Here is a 21,469-nt window from a genome sequence, read left to right on the forward strand (position 1 = left end):
ACATGCCAACTCAGCCAAGACAACGATGTTTAATCCAGTTAACAATGAAGCAGCACTGCTTCAACTGGCGTGGGAGGACGCTGGCCAGAAACAATGGAGGTGGTGAATAATTTCTTTGACCCCTGGTGACCTTATCCCGGGGAAACTAATCCATCACAGTAATAAGTATCCTCGGTTCAGTGTGGGAGTGGAGGAGATGTTTACAACACACACACGATAAGAGAGAGAAACCGTACTGCTGCGACCGCTGCAAACGTCATCCTGCGAGGAGGGGGAGTCCACGGAGGGGGGGTCCGAGTCCAGGATGATCTCTTTGGTGAAATTGGAGGGGAACATGCCACTTTTGCCGTTCAGAAGTCCTTCCCACCAGCCTTCCTCCACCTGACACACAAAACACAGCCTTTGTTTCAGACATGACGACACACAGCAACACAGTTAAAGACACAGAAAAAGAGTGTGGAAGTCTGACGTCCTCTAGCGGTGGTCTTTCAGATTGCAGTCACATGACCTGGTCAACTACAGAAACACTCACCTCGGCTATGATCTCGATGATGTCTCCTATTTTCAGCTCCAGCTCATCCTCGTGCTGAGGCACGTAACTGAACGCTGCTTTACACCGCCGCTTACGAATCTGCTCCGCTGAAACACACAAACACACCTGGAGTCAATCCACTCTGCCCAGACTGTGGGAGCCTGGGACGTACCCAAACCAGAGTTCAACTACGGTACCTCCCTTTCTTTACTGCAGTGAATACAAAACAAAAATGAATTCAACTATAGAAAAGAGTACTTTCAAATAACTTTGCTTTTCTAAAACTAAAAAACTGATATATAAAGAAAGAGAACAATGAGAAAGCTAAAGTAGCCCAAATCACATGTACAATAATAATAATAATATGATTTTTTGTTATACATGTTTAGAAAATTTCAGAACACTAAAATAACAAAAACAAGAATATTTGTCTGACGTACATTTTTTAAATATATTCCAATATTTATACTTTATTTATTAACAACACACATGAAATGAATGGCAGGGATAACTCAAGCACTTTGAATTTTTGTCACCTGTTTAAGGTAAACGAAACATCAGGCTCGACCACTGACCTCCATGGTCTCTCGCCTGGATTTATCCATCCGCTCAACGCAGCTCAAGAGTTGTCAGTGCTTATGCTCACGATTTTTTATATTCTCATTTTTTAATTATTCCATAGAAGCATTAGAAACATTAAATATTACTTGATAAATGTCTTCTATTTTGGACTTATTTTCAGTTTTTAACATATATTATGTTGTGTGTTTTACCCCGAGCAGTGATTATGAAATATTGAATTAATTGCAAGCTTTCAATATGTCACTATTTTTAAGAAAGTGCAACCAGGCAACGTTTCTGAATAAAAGTGCCTTTAAATCACACCGACATGTTCTGCTCTTTCACCCATATATTCACCACTTAAACAGAGAAAGCAGACCATTTAATGACATTATTTTGTTGTTTATTTTTGCAATTTTCTTGTCAGATTCCTCTTTATTTCTCAAAAGTGAAGATGATTTTTCCCACATACATATATTAAATTAGCATGAGAATCTATCACTGCAATGTCCCAATAAAAGAACAGTTTCAGCACCTTTAAGTACAGCATTTGAACTTGTTTCTATGTTTAATTTCAAAGTTTCTCATCACCATCTCTGGTCCATGAAGTCACTTAAATCTCAGATTAAATAGTAAATGAAGCAGCATCTAATTCAGTAATTTTGCTCTTCATTTCTTATAAACTGAAAGAATGTGAAACACAAACAGTGTCATGGGACACGATTAGCAGCGATCCATAATCTGGAATTTAGCAGTGCCAGTCTGGCCTCCTGACCTTTCAACTCTGAGTTAGTGGACGTTAATGACTCGCTCTGCTGAGTCTAGCCTTCAAGTTATTTGTCCTTCAGCTGATCCTGAGTCACGATGACTCCAGAGAAGGAGCCATGGATTAGACCGCTTAGTCATGTGTCAAACATCAAACCACACTCGCGTGTTAAACAAAATCAAATTTAACTTCAGGAATACGCATCATTTTAAACATCAGAGCTGCTTTTTGTTTTCACACATTGGGCAGCAAACTAGATTATAGGACAAAAGCTATGGAGAACATGAGCATTGACCCTCAAGCTTGAAAACCTCAGGTTGAGGGGTCGCTGTGGCTCACTGAAGCATGCATGGAGGCGACTTCACTGACATACATGTCAGGAAACTGAGCTCACTGATGCTCCAGAAGAGGCAGAAGTTGAATCTCATGAATCACAGATACTTAGAAACACAGCAACAGAACAGAAGTGCTGACAGCAGAAGCTGTACATAACGTCCCAACAATCCTCTGACAACCATCTAGGCTGGTGGTCATAATGTTACCAACGCCGAACAGCAACATTAAATGACTCTCAGCTGACCCGGTCCGAGTCCCATCATCCAGAGAAGTTCCACAAGCGGCCAGGTGGTGGCAGTAATCTACATTGAGAGTGGCATCACGAGACTGTCAAGATTGTTTGACCCTCACTAGTTCCTCACACGAATAGGATCATAAGAGCGTAGTAACTCACCCTTCTTGCCTGGCCGCATGCCCGAGTCCAGCACGGGACTGGCCCGGCCGTTTGCCAGGTCCGACTTGATCATGTTGGTCTGCCCTCCATCTCTCTTGGCCTCCTTCTTGATCTCCTGTGAGGAGGCAAAACACTGGTATTTCAGTAAAACCTGATAATATAATTGTGAAATTATTCAATATTCAATAAATAAAAAAATACCAATTATACATGATAGTGTGCTTAATATTACAAACACCTCTTCTGCTTTAAAATGGAATGAAATTGGCAAACAACACAGCAATAAAGTGCAATAGATGCAAATTAATTTAATAAAATCCATAATGTGAATTTATAGCTAAATCTCATGATCATAATAACATGTTAAAAACGTGAAAAAAACAGTATATTTGAGGATTTTAAAGGCAAACAATTGATACAAATAAGAGAGAAGATGTACAAATGAATTTAAAATTAGTCAAGGAAAGGAATGAGCTACTGCATTAAAGGTTAACACCAACACAGGGTTGAGCTCAACAGACTGCTTTGGTTTTGATTTTTATTTATTTATTTATTATTTTACATGCATTTTTTTGTGTTTGTGAATATTGTTTTAATTGGGTTACCCTTTAGTTGTTACTGGGTTAAGTTAATGTGAAAATTAACAGATAGATGATTAAAAGAAAAAAGAAAAAGAATTCACTTTTGAGTTGGTGTTTAACCAAATTAATAATAATAATTTTAAAAAATAGATAAACGAAGGTGCCTAGGACAAAAATGGTAACACTCTCAAATTAATATTTAGCTCCACAACACCACAATCATGCAGATATTTCACAGAAATAGGTCATTGGACCAATTCAGCTTTTTTCTTTGTTTTTAATTTAAAATTGTCAACAACTGCCTCAGTTAAGGGGAACACCTTGGTTAGTATTTTTTTTAATGCAAGAATGTGTATTATTACTTTTTTATTTTTTTCTATACCTTCCGTTTGAGTGTCACAATGCACTCTTGAAGCAGCAACTCATGCCACAAGACCATGGCCTCATCGGTCTACTAGGACGTTGAGTTTTTGGAAAACTGCTTCAGAGAACAAGACAGTTGGTTTGACAAACAATGGCTCCTTTATCGAACCGGAGTTGCTGAATCGTTGGGATTGTGCTGTCCAAACATGAGGTGCAAGAAACGAAGAGCACACATCTGCTTCAGCACACAATGAATAATGAATGAATGGACTTATTTTTAGACAGCGCAAAACATTCCGAGCAACTGGAAATGACAAACATTTCAGAATAAGATACGAAGAAAATGTCATGGTGTGCCGCATCATTATGTTATTGAGAATGAATCTGAAGGGCAGTTGGAGGGCGTTGTACTTGAGAGTGAGACCACCTGACCAGAGACAGAGACTACAAGGGCATGAGACGGAGACCAGTCGAAAACAAACTGAATCAGACGCATTAGACTGTTCGTCATATAGGCACACACATTTATTTCTCACTGGAAAAGAAACTGCAGTTAATGTGGACTCCGCATGCTCTGGTCTCGGTCCTCAAAAGCTTGGTGTCCGTATGTCCTGGTCTCGGTCCCTCAATGTCTTGGTCTTCTAATACTGTGGTCTTAGTCACGGGCCCTCGAGGTCTTGGTCTCCTAATACTCTGGTCTCTGTCTCGGGCCCTCAAAGGCTTGGTTTCTGTGTGTCCTGGTCTCGAACCCTCAATGTCTTGGTCTCCTAATACTTTGGTCTTAGTCACCGGCCCTCGAAGTCTTGGTCTCCTAATACTCTGGTCTCTGTCTCGGGCCCTCAAAGGCTTGGTTTCTGTGTGTCCTGGTCTCTGGTCTTCTAATAATGTGGTCCTAGTCTCGGGCTCTCAAAGTCTTGGTCTCCAAATACTGTGTTCTTGGTCGCAGGCTTTCAAAGTCTTGGTCTCTGCATGCTCTGGATTCAGTCCAGGGGCCCTCAAAGTCTAGGCATCTGCATGCTCGGTCTCGGACCCTTAAAGTCTTGGTCTCGTAATACTCTGGTTTCAGTCTCTGGCCCTCAAAGTCTTGTTGCCTTTATTCTTGGTCTCTGTCTTGGGCTCTCAAAGTCTTGGTCTCTTATTAACCTGGTCTCTGTCTCCAGCCTTCGTAGTCAAGGTCTCAGTATGCTCGGGTCTCGGTCGAGACTCTGTCTCGGGTTAGTTGGTCACGACAACGACACCAACAGTGGAGGATAAATGTCTGTCTACCGTTGCAGCTCAAACTAGCCCTCCTCCCCGGAGTCCACAGCGAACTGAAGCGCCCGCCTCCGAGCAGGTTTCTGTTCACCCAACAGAAATCCTGTGACAAATCCGCTAGAGAACACAGCAGATAGCGAAAGTCGGACACGTCACGGAGGACGCTTCCATCCGGGATGTGCAGACGTTCACACACAGCGAGCATCGCAGGGTTCACATCCCTGCGCCACATTCATCATGACAGTGTTTCGTAAGCTCTGGCCCGTGGCGAGCGGCGCTCACTCAAGCAGACAGATCCACTGACTCACCGCTTCTAAAGCTCCGCACGGTCGACTTGTGAGTCCTGGTGCAGCGAGAAAGTCTCAGCCAGCATCTGAGATCCAAAAATACACGAGACGAGATGTTTCCTAGACAACAGCTGCAGCTGATTGCAGAGTGTGAGACGGTACGGAGGCTGGCGACCCGACTTAATGATGGGATGGTTAGAGCAGCTGGCAGAGGTGGAGGTCGTACGCTGTTATTTACAGGCCGGGAGTTTTTTCAACAGGAAACGCTCAAACTTGGATGTAAGCGAGAGAAAAGCTCTCCAGCATGAAGCAGGTCCATCCCTTCCAGCACAACACGGCCCGGGTGGCACCGGCCTCCTCTCTGCTCCAGACACCACATTTGCAAGTCCAGAAACAGACCATGACTTCAGTCTCATTCAGGCTTTCACAAACATGTCTGGCGTTCATGCCCTCCTCATTCATTCACCATTAACAATCGAAGGTTGCGATCGTGACGCTCCACCATTCATTCAAAGGGTCCTTCGCTGCTATTTGGATGAATGAGAACCTACAACTAAGTTGACATCTACAACAATAAAAACGACAGCAACTGCAGTAAAAATTCATTCATTCACCATCAGAAATATCAATTATTTATTCATTCCACAACATTAATATTCATTTTTTCTTTCGTCACCTAAAGCAAATCAGCATTTGATAAATGACAATTACTCATTCATTCATAGGGTCTGATATTTACTCACTCATGAAACAACTTCCAGATTCCTTTATTCATTCACCAGAAGCAAAACAATGCTTAAATAAACATTCATTCATTCACTCCTCGATCCTACATTAGGCCACTCAGTCATCGACTACCAACCAGAATGATTTATTCATTCACCGTCGGAAACAACAACGAAATCTTTTATCATCTAGCGAAACATCAACGATTTAATAACAATTCATTCATTCATCAGGTTGCCCAAGATTAACCACAGTAGCTCAGGCTCTGCATAAACGCCTTTTTATTCATTCATTCATCATGAGCAATGGCAACCACATAAAATGCACTCACTTATCAGCTGAAGCAATTCATTCATTCATCCATCTACACTACTGCAGTGACAGCTATCTGGTTGCCCGTCAAAAACAGCAACAGATTATTCATACTGAACCCCCAATGACAAGTGCAATAAAAGTTTCAGCTGAAGAAAATCCATTCATTCATTCATTCAACTGCTACAACAACTGAGCAGCCATTCGCCAAACATTGCTTAAAATCAACTATAAACACAGGAACAATGAAATATAGACGTAGCTTATGCCAAGATGCAGAAGCAAGAGGCTGGAGTCCCAGCTAGCCAGGACACACTGCACTGTACAAAGGGAGCTTATTAAAATACTGAACAGAAAGAACACCTCCATCAGGCCTGGCAAGTCTTGACTTTAAATCAATGGCAATTTATTTAACACACAAGTGCATGTTGACGTAAGTGTCGAAGAATCTGCGTTAAACGGTTGAATAAATGAAGAAGTGATCAGAGGAACTCGAAAAACAGGAACATGTAGGCAAGAGGAAGGGAATGCGCTGCACCCCTGGTCAGAACAAACCCACAGAACGTTGTGGTCAAGCAGCCTGTGTGGCTTCGCTGGTTTGTTTTTATTACTGGAAGGAGATAATAATGGGCCAAAGTTTGCGGTGATAATTGAGACACCAGCCCAGCGGTGTGGTTTGAAGCGTCTGTGAACCTGCATCCGTGCTGTCAGCCCATTGCTCCCTGACAAACCCAGCTGCTCAGTGTCAATAATGCAGATGTTTCCTGTGCAGATATGATGAATCATGTTGTCTTCCTCGTTTGTGCTGCGTTTCCTCTTTGTCCACCAGAGGATGGAGGGACGGATTCCAGCAAGACCGTTTTAAATAAGTTGCTCAAGTTCTCCAGAACAGTGATTCCACAACCACAGGGACGAGACCCATGGTTGGGCCACGAGCCACTGAAAGTTTCTTTGTTTTACACCTCAGCTTCAATACATTAGCCACGTATGGTGGCAGTAGTGTGTCATTATATTGACTTGACAGCTGCAAATTTGTGATAGTTACCAAGTATAGAGAAGTTTTGAAAAGAAAAAGAAAGTGATGCCACCTCCACAAGAGTAAAAACAACTGAAAGCAACTGTCAAAGCAGTTTTTAAAATTAATTTGAAAATGTTATGCCAATACTTTCATTTACACTTTACTTATATCTTCTTTACAGTTTATTTTGCAAGAAAATTTATTTTATTTTGACATTGTTTTATGAAATTAATTTTATTGTACAATTTTATTTTATTTCTTCTCAACAGACTCAATCAAGTGTATTTTTTCCTTTTTTTTCTCTAGTATTTTTGATGAATATGACTTGCACCTGGTTCTGCTGCTGGTTGGACTATTCAATGACAAATAAATATCTTTGCGAGGATCACATGGTTTCATGTCATTTCACAAGGTTTTGGTTTGTTTACGTGTGAGCAGATTAAATATGGTTATTGAGCACAAATGAAATCAAGAGTAATGAATCAGTTCTATTCCTTGAATGGGCCCCGGGCCCCCCTATTTGTTCTGGGAACGATGGGCCCAGAGGTCAAAAAGGTTAAGAAACCCTGCTCTAAAACATATTAGCAGGTGATCAGCATCATCAATGTGGTTCTAGTTTACGATTCTATTCGATTCCAAAAGTCTCCAACCTGACTATGGTACGAGCCTCTAGCCGGGCAAAAGAAAGGTCAAACTTGTTGAAAACTTTTCCACAGTATATTAGCTAAGCTCTTAAATTGCAAACAGAAACGTGATGATACGTGTCCAGGGAAGCAGAAACTGATTTTCCTGGTGATGATCATGACAGCGCACATCATCTCACACTAACCCCCGTTGGTGCTCAGACACAAGAAACTCACAATTAAATTCTATAAATAGTGTCTAAAAGCTGCAGACTCGCGCAGTCAGCTAGCAATGTCCTGGGGTGCCACAACTGGAAAATACATTTGGAAATACACAGGGAAAGATGCACATAAATAAAAGTGAAAATATGCCAAAAAATTCAATAATTTCCATCTGGGTATTAAAATAGTAAATCTATCTATTGAAAAGTATTTCAATTTAGAGTTCCAAATAATATTTTTTCTTTTTTACTCCCCATATTGTATGTATGTATGTTTTGATTCATTTTTCATAATATACTTCTCAATTTATTCATGAATTACAACACTCCATAATGTCCATCTATACAGCCCCGGAGTTCAGGCAAACTTATTATTGATCTTTTGATTATTGAGTTATTTTCTGAATACACATTAAGCTCTGAGTGCTACTGGCAGTTTAAATGTACTGGTTACGAAATTTGTTTTATTATTTATTTATTCATTCCTTTTTCATGAGATATTGATGCAATTTTAGGATGGCATTCGTGTGGTGTTATTTTGAAGTGAATCTGAGTCTATACTGAACATGTTTTAACATGGTAAGTTAACATGAAACATATTTTGACACTTCACTTTTTCTACCTTTGTAGTGGCACTACCAAGTGTAGTGGAGTTTGTAGTGGATATAAGTGCAGTGTGAACAATAGTATCGCCATTTCAAAACTGCTTCAACAGGTGGCTTTTGGATTAAAACTGAGCGTCTCGTGACCCTCACAGCTGGAGTCAAACAAAAAACTTTTAGCTGCCCTCTAGGAGGCGCTCTTGGCCCAACCATGGGCCCCGGCCCTATGGTTAAGAATCACTAATACAATGGACCGCTGGATTTGACAAAACCAACCCTGACTCAGAGTCTCAGTATCCACAAACATCATTTTTGAGAGTTTCGTGTAGTGAAAAAAAAGACTGCTCCTGTTTGGCTGTCACACGCAGCGAAGCTGGAAAGAACTGCACCATGTCATGGACTGGTCATAGTTCGGTATGTGCATTGCAAAAGTAAAGCAGTGGGACTAATAGTCTAAACTACGCTGCAAAGTCACCTGAATTGATGAAATGGCGATAGAAAGGGAAATGACATTTTTCTACCGTACATATGGTATAAATGGTCACATCACCCATGAATCCAAAAAGGCATCAGGAAATACAGTAGGCGTAAAACTTAGTGGCAGATAACACTAACAATGGACGAACATTACAAATCTACCTTTGTAATGTATATATTATAGACATCTCAGACAACCAACCATAGCTGAAAATGTTCTGCTTTGTTTCCAACTGTGTATAGGCCCTTGATGATACTAACAGAAGCTCACTCAACTGCTGAATGTCGAGGGGCTGTTTTACCACAAATGGTCTCCCGCTGAGTCATTCTGTTGGAATCAATGTTGTTTTCCCAGCTGCTGCATTAACACTGCATTAACCTGCTTTATAGACATCGAGGACATGAGGCTGGACTGACCTACGAAAGCCCTAAAATGCTGCTCGATGCTACCGATGTTCCCACTTACGGAGTAAACTCTGAGGTGTCAGGTCAGGTCAACAGAGAGACATGAGCACCATCAGCAATGGAAGGGATGTCGGGTGAAGTGAGAAATGACAGGAGATTTTAGTCCTGCTGTCACAAGGGCACTCAAATAAAAAGACATCAAATAAAAAGACATTTTTTTCAAGTAGTCAAAGGGCCATTCATTGAAGCTGGTCAGGTGACATGCTGAACGGCAACACTCAAACCACCAACAAAAATAGAAAGCAAGAATGTCGTTTCAAGCGAGAAACCTTCATCGCAGCTTGAGGTTGGCGGGAGAATAAAGGCGCATTCTTAGGCCACTCATTCATGAATGACTGAATTTGACTGTCCACTTTTCTTTATGAAGTGAACTCAGAACAGCATTTCTGTCAGCTTTTAAAAACACAAAACTACAACCATAATTTTCAGTCAGACTTTACTACTGGTTTATCCCCAGGGAAGGACTAGCCCCCTATTTAAGCCCTCCACTAACGCTAGAGCAACAGAGAGAAACCTTGAAAACAATGTGAGTAAACAAACTGAGATGATAAATCTCTGGTTACTACGACAAACTTTCACTCCTGGGCTTATAATTTCAGTTCGCCAGATGATGAGAGCAATGCCCAGGTGTTTTCAGTTAGGTCGGACTGAGCAGCCTGGTGGTCTTTCCACTGTCAATGAGAAGTCGCGCCGCGGTTTTGAGCGAAATTTGAGCGAAAATTTTGGAACAAAACTAGCCTTCCAGCTACAATGAAACAGAATTCCGAGTAAATATATCACCTAATAAACAATAAAGGGCACTGCAAACCAGCACTGCAACACCATGGTCTGTTTGTCTCACCTCTTCTCCGGAAACTCATCACTGAAACCATGTGTGAAAGGATTTATCTACCCTCAGTATGGCAGGCGGAGGTCATACTCTCAAGCTCTCGTGTTGTGCTTTCAGGAGGCATTCGAATTTTCTTAATCGGACCATTCAGCATTTAATGTACTGAGAAGGCCACATACAGCATGAGGCGAGGCGACACCAGCGCACTACTGCTCTATTCGCTGAGGTGGTCTTTGAACTTCCCACATAGGACAAGCCTCCCACAGAACTTTTATGGTTATTGTTTAGATTGTTTTAATCCAAACAGTCCTTTGGGAATCTGATTTCAAATCCAGACCAATGGGTGCATCCTTCCAGATGCAGTGGGCTTCAGGCTGCATGAGTCCCAAACAGGAACATCTGACAGCTACGTTGCCTGTTAAAGAGAGGTTTCACTTGAAAACACACCACCTCACAGACACCGGTGAACCTTCTTGATTGAATCATCTCTTGTCCACTAAAACAATGGCAGCCTTTATCTGCCGGAGAATCCTGTCCCCGCGGTCAGCTGAATTCACGCATGAGTGCTGCATGCCATCACTTCCTGTAGTCTTTTTCAACGCGTCTGTCAGCACACAACCCCCCACTTCCTAAACAAACACGTTGTCAACAGCGTCACAGAGCTTAATGTCACTGATTCCTGTAACTGCAGTCTTGTGACCGTCTGGTACGGCTGCCTTACTCACAGGCGCCCTACTGTGTGTTCAGCAGTGAGCACCAACAAGTCCATGGTGAGTCACCTGATGGTCTTCAAAATCACATTATCATAGCTCTGTGGAGTTTGGGCTCATGAATATCAACATGAATTTCTCTGTGTAACAGGACAAGGCTCCTTTCACACGCTACATATTACTTTGACTGATGTGTTGTGGGCTGTGGTCAACCCCAGAAGCTTCCTGAGGGACAGCTAGTGGCCAAATACCTCATTGAACTTTTCTACGTGCATATCTGTGAGTACAGAAAGTGTCCAAATAAGATTTTGCTGTTTTCTGACTGTGTGCTAAAGGTATCCTCACTGGACAACAAAACTTTGTTACACACAACCAAGAACCAGAAATCAGAGATGATGCCTTCAAAGCCATCACTATGGTAGGAAATTGGTTTGAAATTTTCTCTCTTTAAAGGGTCGGACAAAACCGCGCCCACCCTAGCTATTTAGCACAAGACAAGGGTCTCCACAGAGGGTCACAAGTCCACCACAGGACACTTACAAAAACATTCTTACACTAATCAAGCATTTAAAAAAATAAATAGTATGAGAGTCTTAATCATAAAGGGCAACATGGAAATAAAAAATATAATAAAATTACATTCACAACAGTTATTTCATAGTGTGTAGACAGACTAAAAGAGAGAGACTAAAACTACTATACTCAGTAACTGTGTAGATCCACTTCTTTACTGAACTAAAAAGACAATAGATCACTCCACTTATTTAAGTGATTACTCACAGTAACAGTGATATACTTATTAATGTCATTCAAAAGAGTGACTCAAAACGATCCATTCAAACTAGCAAGGGGATTTAAAATACAACCAAAAATAAAACAAAAAACAAAAAAAAGCCACGGAATGATAAATGAAACTGCGACACAAAAGTCTCCTATACTTCCCAGGGTACCTGAACGCATCATCTCTGAAATGTTCTATAGCATACAGCAGCTGTCGCAACAGTTAAGGAGGACACTGAGAAATTGAGCAAAAAAGGAAGCATCCACAAAGGCGACCGAAAAGCCCACGCTCAGATTAGGTTTGTGCTCCATAACAAATTCATTTTCTCACCAATGTGAGTGACACATCAATAAACCCCTGAAAAAAGGAGAAGAAGAAGTATAGAAATACCAATAAAGCTGTTACTGATTAACGTTTGTACACAATACTCATATCAAAGTTTGAATGTGTTTGCAGAGAAGACTGATGAGAATCTTCAAGCTCCAACTGTGACATGTGTTTGGGACATTGATTTATACTATTTAAAGACAATAATTGGCCATTCATATATCGATATGTGGTCTGGCATCGGTGGGAGAGTGAAGCACGATGCGAGTCATGGAGCAATGGCTGGCAGCTTTCATCCCAAGGCTTCTCTCTCGCTCCGGCCTCTAATCTAATTTAATCTAAAGATGGGTGATGTTTTTCTACGACTTCCCCGACGTCTTCAAAGAAACACGTTTTCTGGGGACAAAATAAACACTCATACACGCCTTCATCAAAGACCTTCGTTCACCCCCCAAAAATTAATTTTTTTTTAGACTACTTGCGCCTCATTTCTAAAACACTGGTCTGAACAGGGTATGGAACAAGGATGTTTGTTCGTGATTCTATTGCTGAGAAAAGACGGAGATTGAAAACAGCTCCCGTAACTAAATATCGGGGTTTCATGAGAAGGGCACAGTGGGAGCCTTTTGAGTCACTATCTTAGCACCTCTTAAAGGCCCTGTACTGACGTCACACGATGTTAACAAACGTTCTTAAAGTCGTGACGGACACACAACATGTACAGCAAGCTCACAAACGTTTGCTTTGCCCTATCAGTTCACACTTCTTCTTATTGAACGACACTTCCCTGTTCACACCACGACCAGCACTCAGTCTTACCACACTATAGAAAACTGCAGAAAAAACTGCCGTTTCTCACGACGGTTCCTAAATGTACATGACAGGGAGTGCTATTTCAGCACAACGGTGCAACGAAAGCTGAACCTCTGACTTCTCACCACTTCCATGCAACTGATTTCTCCCCACACACTGCACAAAGTAGCAGCTTGAAGTTCTCCGAGTGTGTGCAAAATCACTGCATAAAGACCTAGCTATTAACACCTGTAGTGTGAAAAAAATATTTAATCAAAAAGCTGGACCTTGCTGAAATGATAGGCTTCATGAATTTGTATTACTTGACACGGCCTAGTTTCATGAAGAAAGAGGAAAGCACTTGAGAAGAGCAGAGTAAATGAAATGTGTAACCACTCCAGCCATCAGCACCTCAGCGGAGGGACCTTCAACGCCCGAGCCATGTGACCTGGCTTCAGTCAAAGCCGGGGTTCAAAGCCTCCCGTGCATGACCTTCTGTCTCTCAGACACAACATGGAGCAAACTCGATTTGGCAGCATGTACCAAAGATCTTGCTCTCCATGTCATGGCTATGGTGAGGAGAGAAAAGCAGATCTTCATCGATCCAGCCACTCGACGCTGCACCAGCCGCACGCTCCTCCTTCACACACTCGACAGGAGCAAAAATACTTCTACACTTCCCCTACTGTTCTGCAACACTATTTCTGATTATAAATGAAACACTTCAGCTCCTCTCATCATTCTGGGTGACTCACCACTCATGAATCACTTTATTAAAATGGACAGAAGATTCTTTTGCAGGTGAGTTGGTCTCATCAGAAACAAATGTATTTTTTAGTGGAACAAATAAACTAATGCTTCTGGGTTTTGTATTCAGTTTGGTCTCAGTCTCGCCCCTCAAACTCTGCTCTAGTCGTGAATCGATCTCGGGTTAGTAGACACGGACTGCAACACCGGTGTTAGCTTTTTCACAGAGACGCGCTTCTTTGTGGATCACAAACCAGGTATGTGGCATGCAGCCCAGAGAGGAGTGAAGTGCCACAGTGGGGGGTGAAATTGAGTCCACATCCGCAGTGTCAAAGCCCCCTTTAGAGGATCTGATCCACATCCGGACCGCTCCACTCCTCCTTCCTCGGCTTAGTGTAGCAGCAGTACACAACCTAGTTCGGCAACACTAACCATCCTCAACTGTGTCTGGACAGATGGACACGAGTATAACAATGCACACCCTTTATGACTCTACATCTTCAACCCCTTACTTCTCCTGTCTTTGGGACTGTTGAGAGTTCTCTCTAGTAGTTCACAGTGTTTTGTTTTCATCATTAAAGCTTGCAGCAGATGGCAATTGTGATGGTTAGATAATAAATACAGCACATTGTTCTACAGTCTGGAAAGTAGCAGGGATGAACCTTGGGAAAGAATCCAAGCTGGACAATATGTCGCTTGTTGATCACACCATCGCATCACGTGATGCATCTTGTGACATCACCGGAGGTACCGAACACCACTGAAGCGGTGGAAGTAGTGGTAATATCAGCCAATAATGAGGGATTTGTCTTCAGTTTTTGAGGAAGAAGAGCAGCTTCATATGAACCAAGGCCTTGTTTTGATTCCAACCACGTTGCTGTGGAAGCTTCTCTGCTGTTTGGATAGCTTGCTATCATGGCTTGTTTACACTGGAAAACCCTGGGCGTTTGCAGTTGGTTTCCAAACCTGTTTGAGACAGACTTTCAGGGCAAAATCATCCTGCAAAGCAGCCAAACGCAGATGGTTGCCACTCGTCCCTCATTCTTTAAACTGGCTTCACCTGTTTCTTATGACGCTCTTCATATTTTGGTAAGAAGAACAAGCTTCCATGCTCCATTAGAACACCATTTCTCCTCTGATCCTGAAGCTGAAGAGCTTTTTTACCTACATTCTAATGGTGCACCGACAGGATCCACCTCCAGTGACCTCACAAAGGCTTGGTTCCAGTTCTGGCTTTGATTCACTTTGAACCAGATTTACACTTATTTAGCATTGGAATTCTACAGAACCACCTTTGTAGGTGACTTGTCATCATTCCATAGTGCATATTCATGCAGCATTCCAGAAGCGTGTCAGTGACACTTTAAACTCAACATCCCTCTGTTACCAGCTGACAGACTGTGTTGATAATAGAATGGACTTCAAACTCACCCTGACAAAGTTATCAGGGAAGAGCCCCCGGCGTCCGCCCAGCTCTCCCTCCCACCATCCGCCGTCATCGCGTCGAATGTTAACGATGATGTCGCCCACTGTCAGGCTCAACTCATCGTCCTGCTGAGCCTCATAGTTGAACTCCACCACGGCCTCCACTGTGCAAAGAGAAGATGATCAAATTGAAGCACATGAAAGCAGGAGAGCTGCACCGCTTTTAATTTCATTGAATCATAATCATTGGACGGTCGCAAGAAACCACAAAACAAACAAGCGGATCGTACAAAGAAAGCTAATTTAGCTGGAATGTGACCAGCTGCTCTTTGGATGAAGATCCAAGCCTTCACAGCCAGGACCTAAACACGGATCTCTTTCAAGTTCTCAAAGAAACTGTTTGCTGTTAGAGAGAGAATTAATAACTGCTTGAACGTACGATTCATGGAACGGCAACAAAGAGGCAACACATGATGTACATTAGCCGTTTTCAGGAGGCATATGACTCGATGAGAACATGACATGAACATGATGTCAAATGAGCGTTAACAATGTTAGCATGAAACACTTGTCGGAGTATTTTGTATTTTGTTCGACCTGAACAGTGGTTTTAGTGATGAATGAATAAGGACAAACATGAACAAAGAGAGCAAGAGACCATCCCCACAGAAACACAGCCACCCTCAAATCACCGTCGCAGTCAGTGTGACATCATGTATTTTTTGTGTTGAGGAGAAGCAACAAAGTTTTTATGAACATTAATTCGATATTCTTGATCATTTGGTGTGGCCCATCTGCCATGTTTACCAACAGTATGTTTTGAGTGAGGCAGATATTTTGCAAATATTAACTAAGCTTAACTATGTAAATATAAACATTTAAAGTTATTTTTATATGACGCACCTCTATGGGGGTGCAACATTTGATTACCGCTGAAATAAACGCACTCCTAAGGTGTCAAATACTGTCTATTTTCAAGTGGACTTTTGTGCCCCAGACTGATACCGAAGTCGGCCTTCAGTGCTGCATGTTGACGCATTAAGGCTCATTCACGCTCAATAATACACACGGACCAAACGGAGCAGTACCACCAAAAAAAGGTGGGGGGGCAGTGTTAGTTATTAGCCCATACGTGGCTCTAATGAGACACAAATAAGAATTAATAATGGCGGAAATTCTCAGTTCTCCGGTCGCGATATATTAAACAGCCTCACCGACCACCGCATCCTACAACACTGCCTCCGTTTTCCTCATCTGTGCAAGAGCGACATCATCAGTACTTCTTCCACACCACAGTCGCCATGTTTGTTTTGGAGTCACTGTCATCAACTTTTGACTCTGGATTCTGAACTGCCCGCATTCTGAAAAAAACGTGTGAAAACTGGCGTGTCTCGCAAATGACATCAAACCCAAAGACGCAGTTGAAGAAATAAAATGTTAATATTTCGCTTCCGACAACGGCAAAAACAGTAACGCACTGTGTAATTTTCGCACGTATTCATAGAACTGAGGTTACGTTCAGTAACTATTATTTTTAAACTGATTACTGGGTTTGAAACAGTAACGTGTTAAATTGCAATTCCATAAATCAAGGGAGGGTAAACAAGCCATTAGGCTTCCATGGCATGTAGTGACGCTGTGGGCAGTGCTTCACATAAAAGGACAACTTCTGTTGGGTCTAGATTAATGCTACGGGGTGGCGCTCCTTTCACTCTGAGTATTCTCTTGATAGTGCACACAGAGCGCCTGAAATGACTGCGTTTCACTCACGACAGATGCAAAATATGACTTGTAAACAGTCCCAAAATAGCTCCTTGAGAGTGAGAATGTTCTGAAAAAAAACCCCACACAGAACTTACAGCTCACGACCCCTGCCATGATTGACTGTGCTGTTGGAATACAGTTGTGGTCTGAACTGTGTGGGCAGTCAAAAGTGCAGGGCTGAGGGTGCTTCAGGTGCTATGGAAACAAAGAAACTAATCTGACACAGATGACGCATCCTCCCCAACATGTTAGAATCTGAACCAAGAGTTCGTCTTTGAAGGCCTCAAACAAGGGTGAAATAAAATGAGGCTAACAGCGATGGAGCTCAATGGGACATACTTTTAACGTTGCACAACACAAGATTCTGTGCTTTACCTCACTCCAAAAAACTGAAGAAAACTCCAGTCATGTTCTTGAAGGTCGTCATCAAGGCATCATTCACATGAATATCCCTCACCAGATTTGTCCCCTTGATGGATCCATCTTAACAACATGTAATATTTCACCCACAAAGCAAAGTTAAATAAAATATGGAAGACGAAGTAGACAACAGCCATTCAGGTCAGGACTTTAACTCCAGTGAGGGTCAACAGTATCACCACTTTCATAGAGGTTCAGGTGTGTCAGACATGGACATATCAGAGGGAAATGTAGAGAGGTTTAGAGACAAAGTTGGGGAGGTCAGATGGTTCGTGGAGAGGAGAGTCGGTGTTGAAGAATGAAGGTGAGACAACCAATGTACAAAGACATGAGTGTGTAACGAGTAGAGAATGAAGAGATGTAGAGATGTGGCAATCCATGAACTGCTCAAAGCAGAAGCACTTTTTTAAGAAACCGTTTCAAATGTAATGCTCTACATTTCCTCCTGTTAGCTTGCAAAGAAAAAAAGCTAAATAAAACCTTTGGTGTTACTGTGAGTCACGACACACTAGCAAGTATGTCATGAACATAAAGAAAGAAAAAATTCACAAAAAAATCAGCAAAATAAGAAAGTTGAAGGTGGAAGACAACTTCTTGCTGAGCAATGTCACACATCAGCAGAAAGTAGATGTTCTCAACCACCTCTCAGTGTTGTGGTCTGACTGTGTGGGCAGCCAAACAGGATGGCTGAGGAAGTTCCGGGGGCTTGGGGTAACCATGGTAACGAACCAGTTCCTCACACTCGGAAGCATTGGTGGTGCCCCCAGCTTCAGAGATACACTGAGCAAGACGTTCCTGCTACTAAGAGGTCACCCTTGAAGCTGAGTGTCCACAAGACATCAATGATCAACACTGAGAGCAGTTCAACTCGGCCTGGTGCTCAGATGGAGAGGATGTGATTCTGGCCTGAGATAACTCGGAAGATTAGCTCCAGTCCCGACTGCGACGTGGCACAAATTCCAGCTTCTCTGATGAGACACTGGTGGGGAAGCAGCACTGTCTGATACATGTGTAGAAAGAGATGGCAGGTTGCTGACAAACAACGTACAGTAGAAAGCAAGTGTCGGAACAGGGCACAGCCGATATCCGCCCACCACTGTCAGATAAATACCAACACGGCAGAGAGGACGACAGCTTGCAGCTGAGAGCGCAGGGAACACGCATCACCGGGTGTGAAGTAGTAAACGTGAAGTTGAGATGAGAACTCAGTGGTGTGATTGACACAGGAAGGGCTCTCACTGAACCCTGTGCACAGTTTGAATTCAATATTTTCAAGGCAAACAACAGACGATACCTCTTGGTGACACATTGTCACAAGTTCAAGACCGAATCATGATAGTGGCTCATCCGCACTGAACAATTTTAGCCCAAGAACTGTTTTGGTTTCAATTTCACTCACTATTTCCAAAACAATTCAGACAACTGAATTCTTTAGCTCATGCCGTGGGCTTCAGACTGAAAGAAGAAGGACATTAACTGTCTGTGCGGAGATCATTAAAACCAAACGGTCTCCACTAATAAAGGTAATCTAAACTAACCTAACCTACCTCACCTAACCTAATCTATCGCTTCAATTCATCCCCCATTCTTGTTGCATCGGTTGCCTTTTGGCGATGACATTGTTGCGTGAAATGCCCTCTTGGCTTGGTGTGACTGCACGCAATAATACTGTATATCCCATATAAAGCTAAATATCAAGCAAAAACTGTGTAAGCCTTTACCCATATCAAACATAATCTACTAAAGTGAATCAAAATTCATTTTCTATAGTAGTAGATCATTTCTCAGGTTGTTTTCCAGACCACGCCCTCTGTTGTGATTAGTCAAAGGTGTCATAAGCAGCAATGCATATGCTTCAGCTGAAGCTGAAGGCAGCCGTCAGTGTTGCACCTTGACACATTAGGCTTTCAATTGAAGCACAAGTTCCGCCTTCCATATCCTGACACCATGGGTAGCAAGTCACTTAAAAAATGGATGTTAGGGTTAGGTAAGCAATGAGAAGGCACTCCTTTTGTTCTTCATGTAACAATGTGTGATTTGCTATTTAAAGCCCCTCAAAACAACTCTGCGTTTCAGTAACGGAGACGTTCTGGACAGCCACATAAGGGATTATATATAGGAACTGACATTCAACGTGATTCAGCGAAGATAGCCGAACGTCTCCTCGCGCCTCTGCCGCCTGGAGGAAAAACGTTTTTGTACTCCACTGAAATGCCTATGCATCAACATGCAATGCAGACGACTGCCGTTGGTGTCAGTATAGGATGCAGAAGTACATTTTCGGTGGTTGTCCGTAGGTTTATTTGGATTTAAAAACATTCTAAAAGTCTAAAACGAAACCAGATAATTCAACATATAATTACAGAAATGAATCAACTTTCTTTCGTGACTGAACGGGTTGTCAGTTTACATGTTTATCACACACCAAGTCGAGGTATATGGACTGTAATATACTGCAGAACAAAATGGCCAATGTGGCACGGTTAGAGCACAGCACTTGGGACCCTAAGGTTTGTACCTGGTGGGTATTCTTTTTTTTCCTGTGAGATGCCAAAATACATTGTTATTCAGACGTACAATATGGTACTGTCTAGTTTCATATGCATGGTCAGATGCCAGCATGTCAGTCTTTAATAACTTCATAAGCAGGAACTTATTGACTTAATCACTGTGGTTTCCGTTGGCCCAGAGTTCCTGTAAATGCATTCAAAGCAGACTGATAGAGCAGAAATGGGTGGTGTTGAAAACAGAATTTTGCAACCACGATTCCTTTTGAAAAGTCTAGTCCAGCAGGAGCTTAGTTGTTATACATGGAACCAGACGTTAACATTGTGGCAGCTCGTTCATACAATCCACAGAAACATTTCTCAGTATGTGGATCTTGACGATTTCACGACCACAGTCCTTCATCACTGCTTTTTGCCAATGACATGCTGCTGTTGCCTCCAGCCAGTCAAGACCTTCAGTTGCACTGGAATGATTTGCAGCTGAAGTGGCTAGAACGAGGATCAAGCACCTCTCTGTCGAGGCCTTGGGTGGAAAAGGATGCTACCTCCTGTCCACCGTTGAGCTCCTTCCCGAGTTCAAGCATCTTACAGTCACTCGAGGAGATGGCAATGTTACGACTGTAGCTTCAACTAATGCATGCTAGTTCTGTGAGGCGCTGCCTGTGATTTTCAATCACAGCGACTTTCCACAAATTCCACTAATCACTAAAGTCTCCTTTCAAATAGACAGAACTAAAAAGCCGAACTCACTAGTGGAGCACTACACCCGAAGGACTTATTTTAGCTTTTTATATCTGGCATGTGCGTTTATTTATTGTGTATGTGTGTTACGGATGGGCAATAACTTATTGTACACAATATATTTACAAAAACATTCCTCGCAATGAGCATTCTGCATCTCGCAATAAATTGGATAAACACACAGCTCAGTCGCTGCATTGGACTTGACATAAACACGACTGGACGATGATGGCGCGCCACAGTCTCCAGCTCTGCGGCGTTTGACAGCTGACACCAGTGTGTGACAGTTGGGGAGAGTTTGGTGGACTTTGGTTCACGACTGTAGTTTTGAACTTATTTTTAATATAGGGAACTTTTGTTCTGATCACTGATCGCAGACACACTCTCACAGGCAGCGCTAATGCTACAACCCGGCATCAGTTAGGGACCATTGACAAATTCTGATTCGATCAGTGTTAATGAAATCATCAAACATGTCAATGGAAAAAAAAAAGAAGAGAATTGTGAAAATACTTTTCATCACACTAGACAGTTTGCATAATGATTTTGAGAATAGAATAGGACTAAATGATCTTTCATTTACATTGTTTCTAATATTTCTTTAATAGCATCTAGGAAATGTGTCCAGACTGCTCCATAGTTCAAGTCAACTGTTCAGAGACATGAGATACAGCAGACAGACGGCTCAATTTAACCCCTAAATAAAGCTGGCAGAGCAGTCTGTCAGACACGAACGGATTCTACCAGAGACGTGAAACATTGAACTTCTCATCTCTACAGTTAACTATTATATTAAAACATAAACAAATGATGATGTTGGAGACAAACTGCACTCATAGGTTTCATCATAAAACTGTTTCAAGAGGGACTGTAGTGTCCAACACAAGGAATTGAATGCAAATGTATTT

The 21,469-nt window shown here is 42.2% G+C and overlaps 1 protein-coding gene across 4 annotated transcripts in view; it reads right to left on the reverse strand.

Annotated features, from left to right (window-relative positions):
- The window catches only part of sh3kbp1 (SH3-domain kinase binding protein 1), a 46,168-nt gene that overhangs the window by 12,198 nt on the left and 12,501 nt on the right, over positions 1–21,469 (reverse strand). For 3 of the 4 annotated variants that reach the window (XM_053859748.1, XM_053859746.1, XM_053859745.1), the window contains exons 2-5: positions 15,136–15,293; positions 2,590–2,704; positions 533–639; positions 237–381 (exon numbers count right to left, since the gene is read on the reverse strand). In XM_053859748.1, coding sequence (XP_053715723.1) covers positions 237–381; positions 533–639; positions 2,590–2,704; positions 15,136–15,293 — 525 coding nt within the window. The remainder of the gene's footprint in view (positions 1–236; positions 382–532; positions 640–2,589; positions 2,705–15,135; positions 15,294–21,469) is intronic. The other variant, XM_053859749.1, reaches the window with a different exon arrangement.

This window comes from Synchiropus splendidus, chromosome 3 (assembly GCF_027744825.2).
Source record: "Synchiropus splendidus isolate RoL2022-P1 chromosome 3, RoL_Sspl_1.0, whole genome shotgun sequence".
Taxonomy (NCBI): Eukaryota; Metazoa; Chordata; class Actinopteri; order Syngnathiformes; family Callionymidae; genus Synchiropus; species Synchiropus splendidus.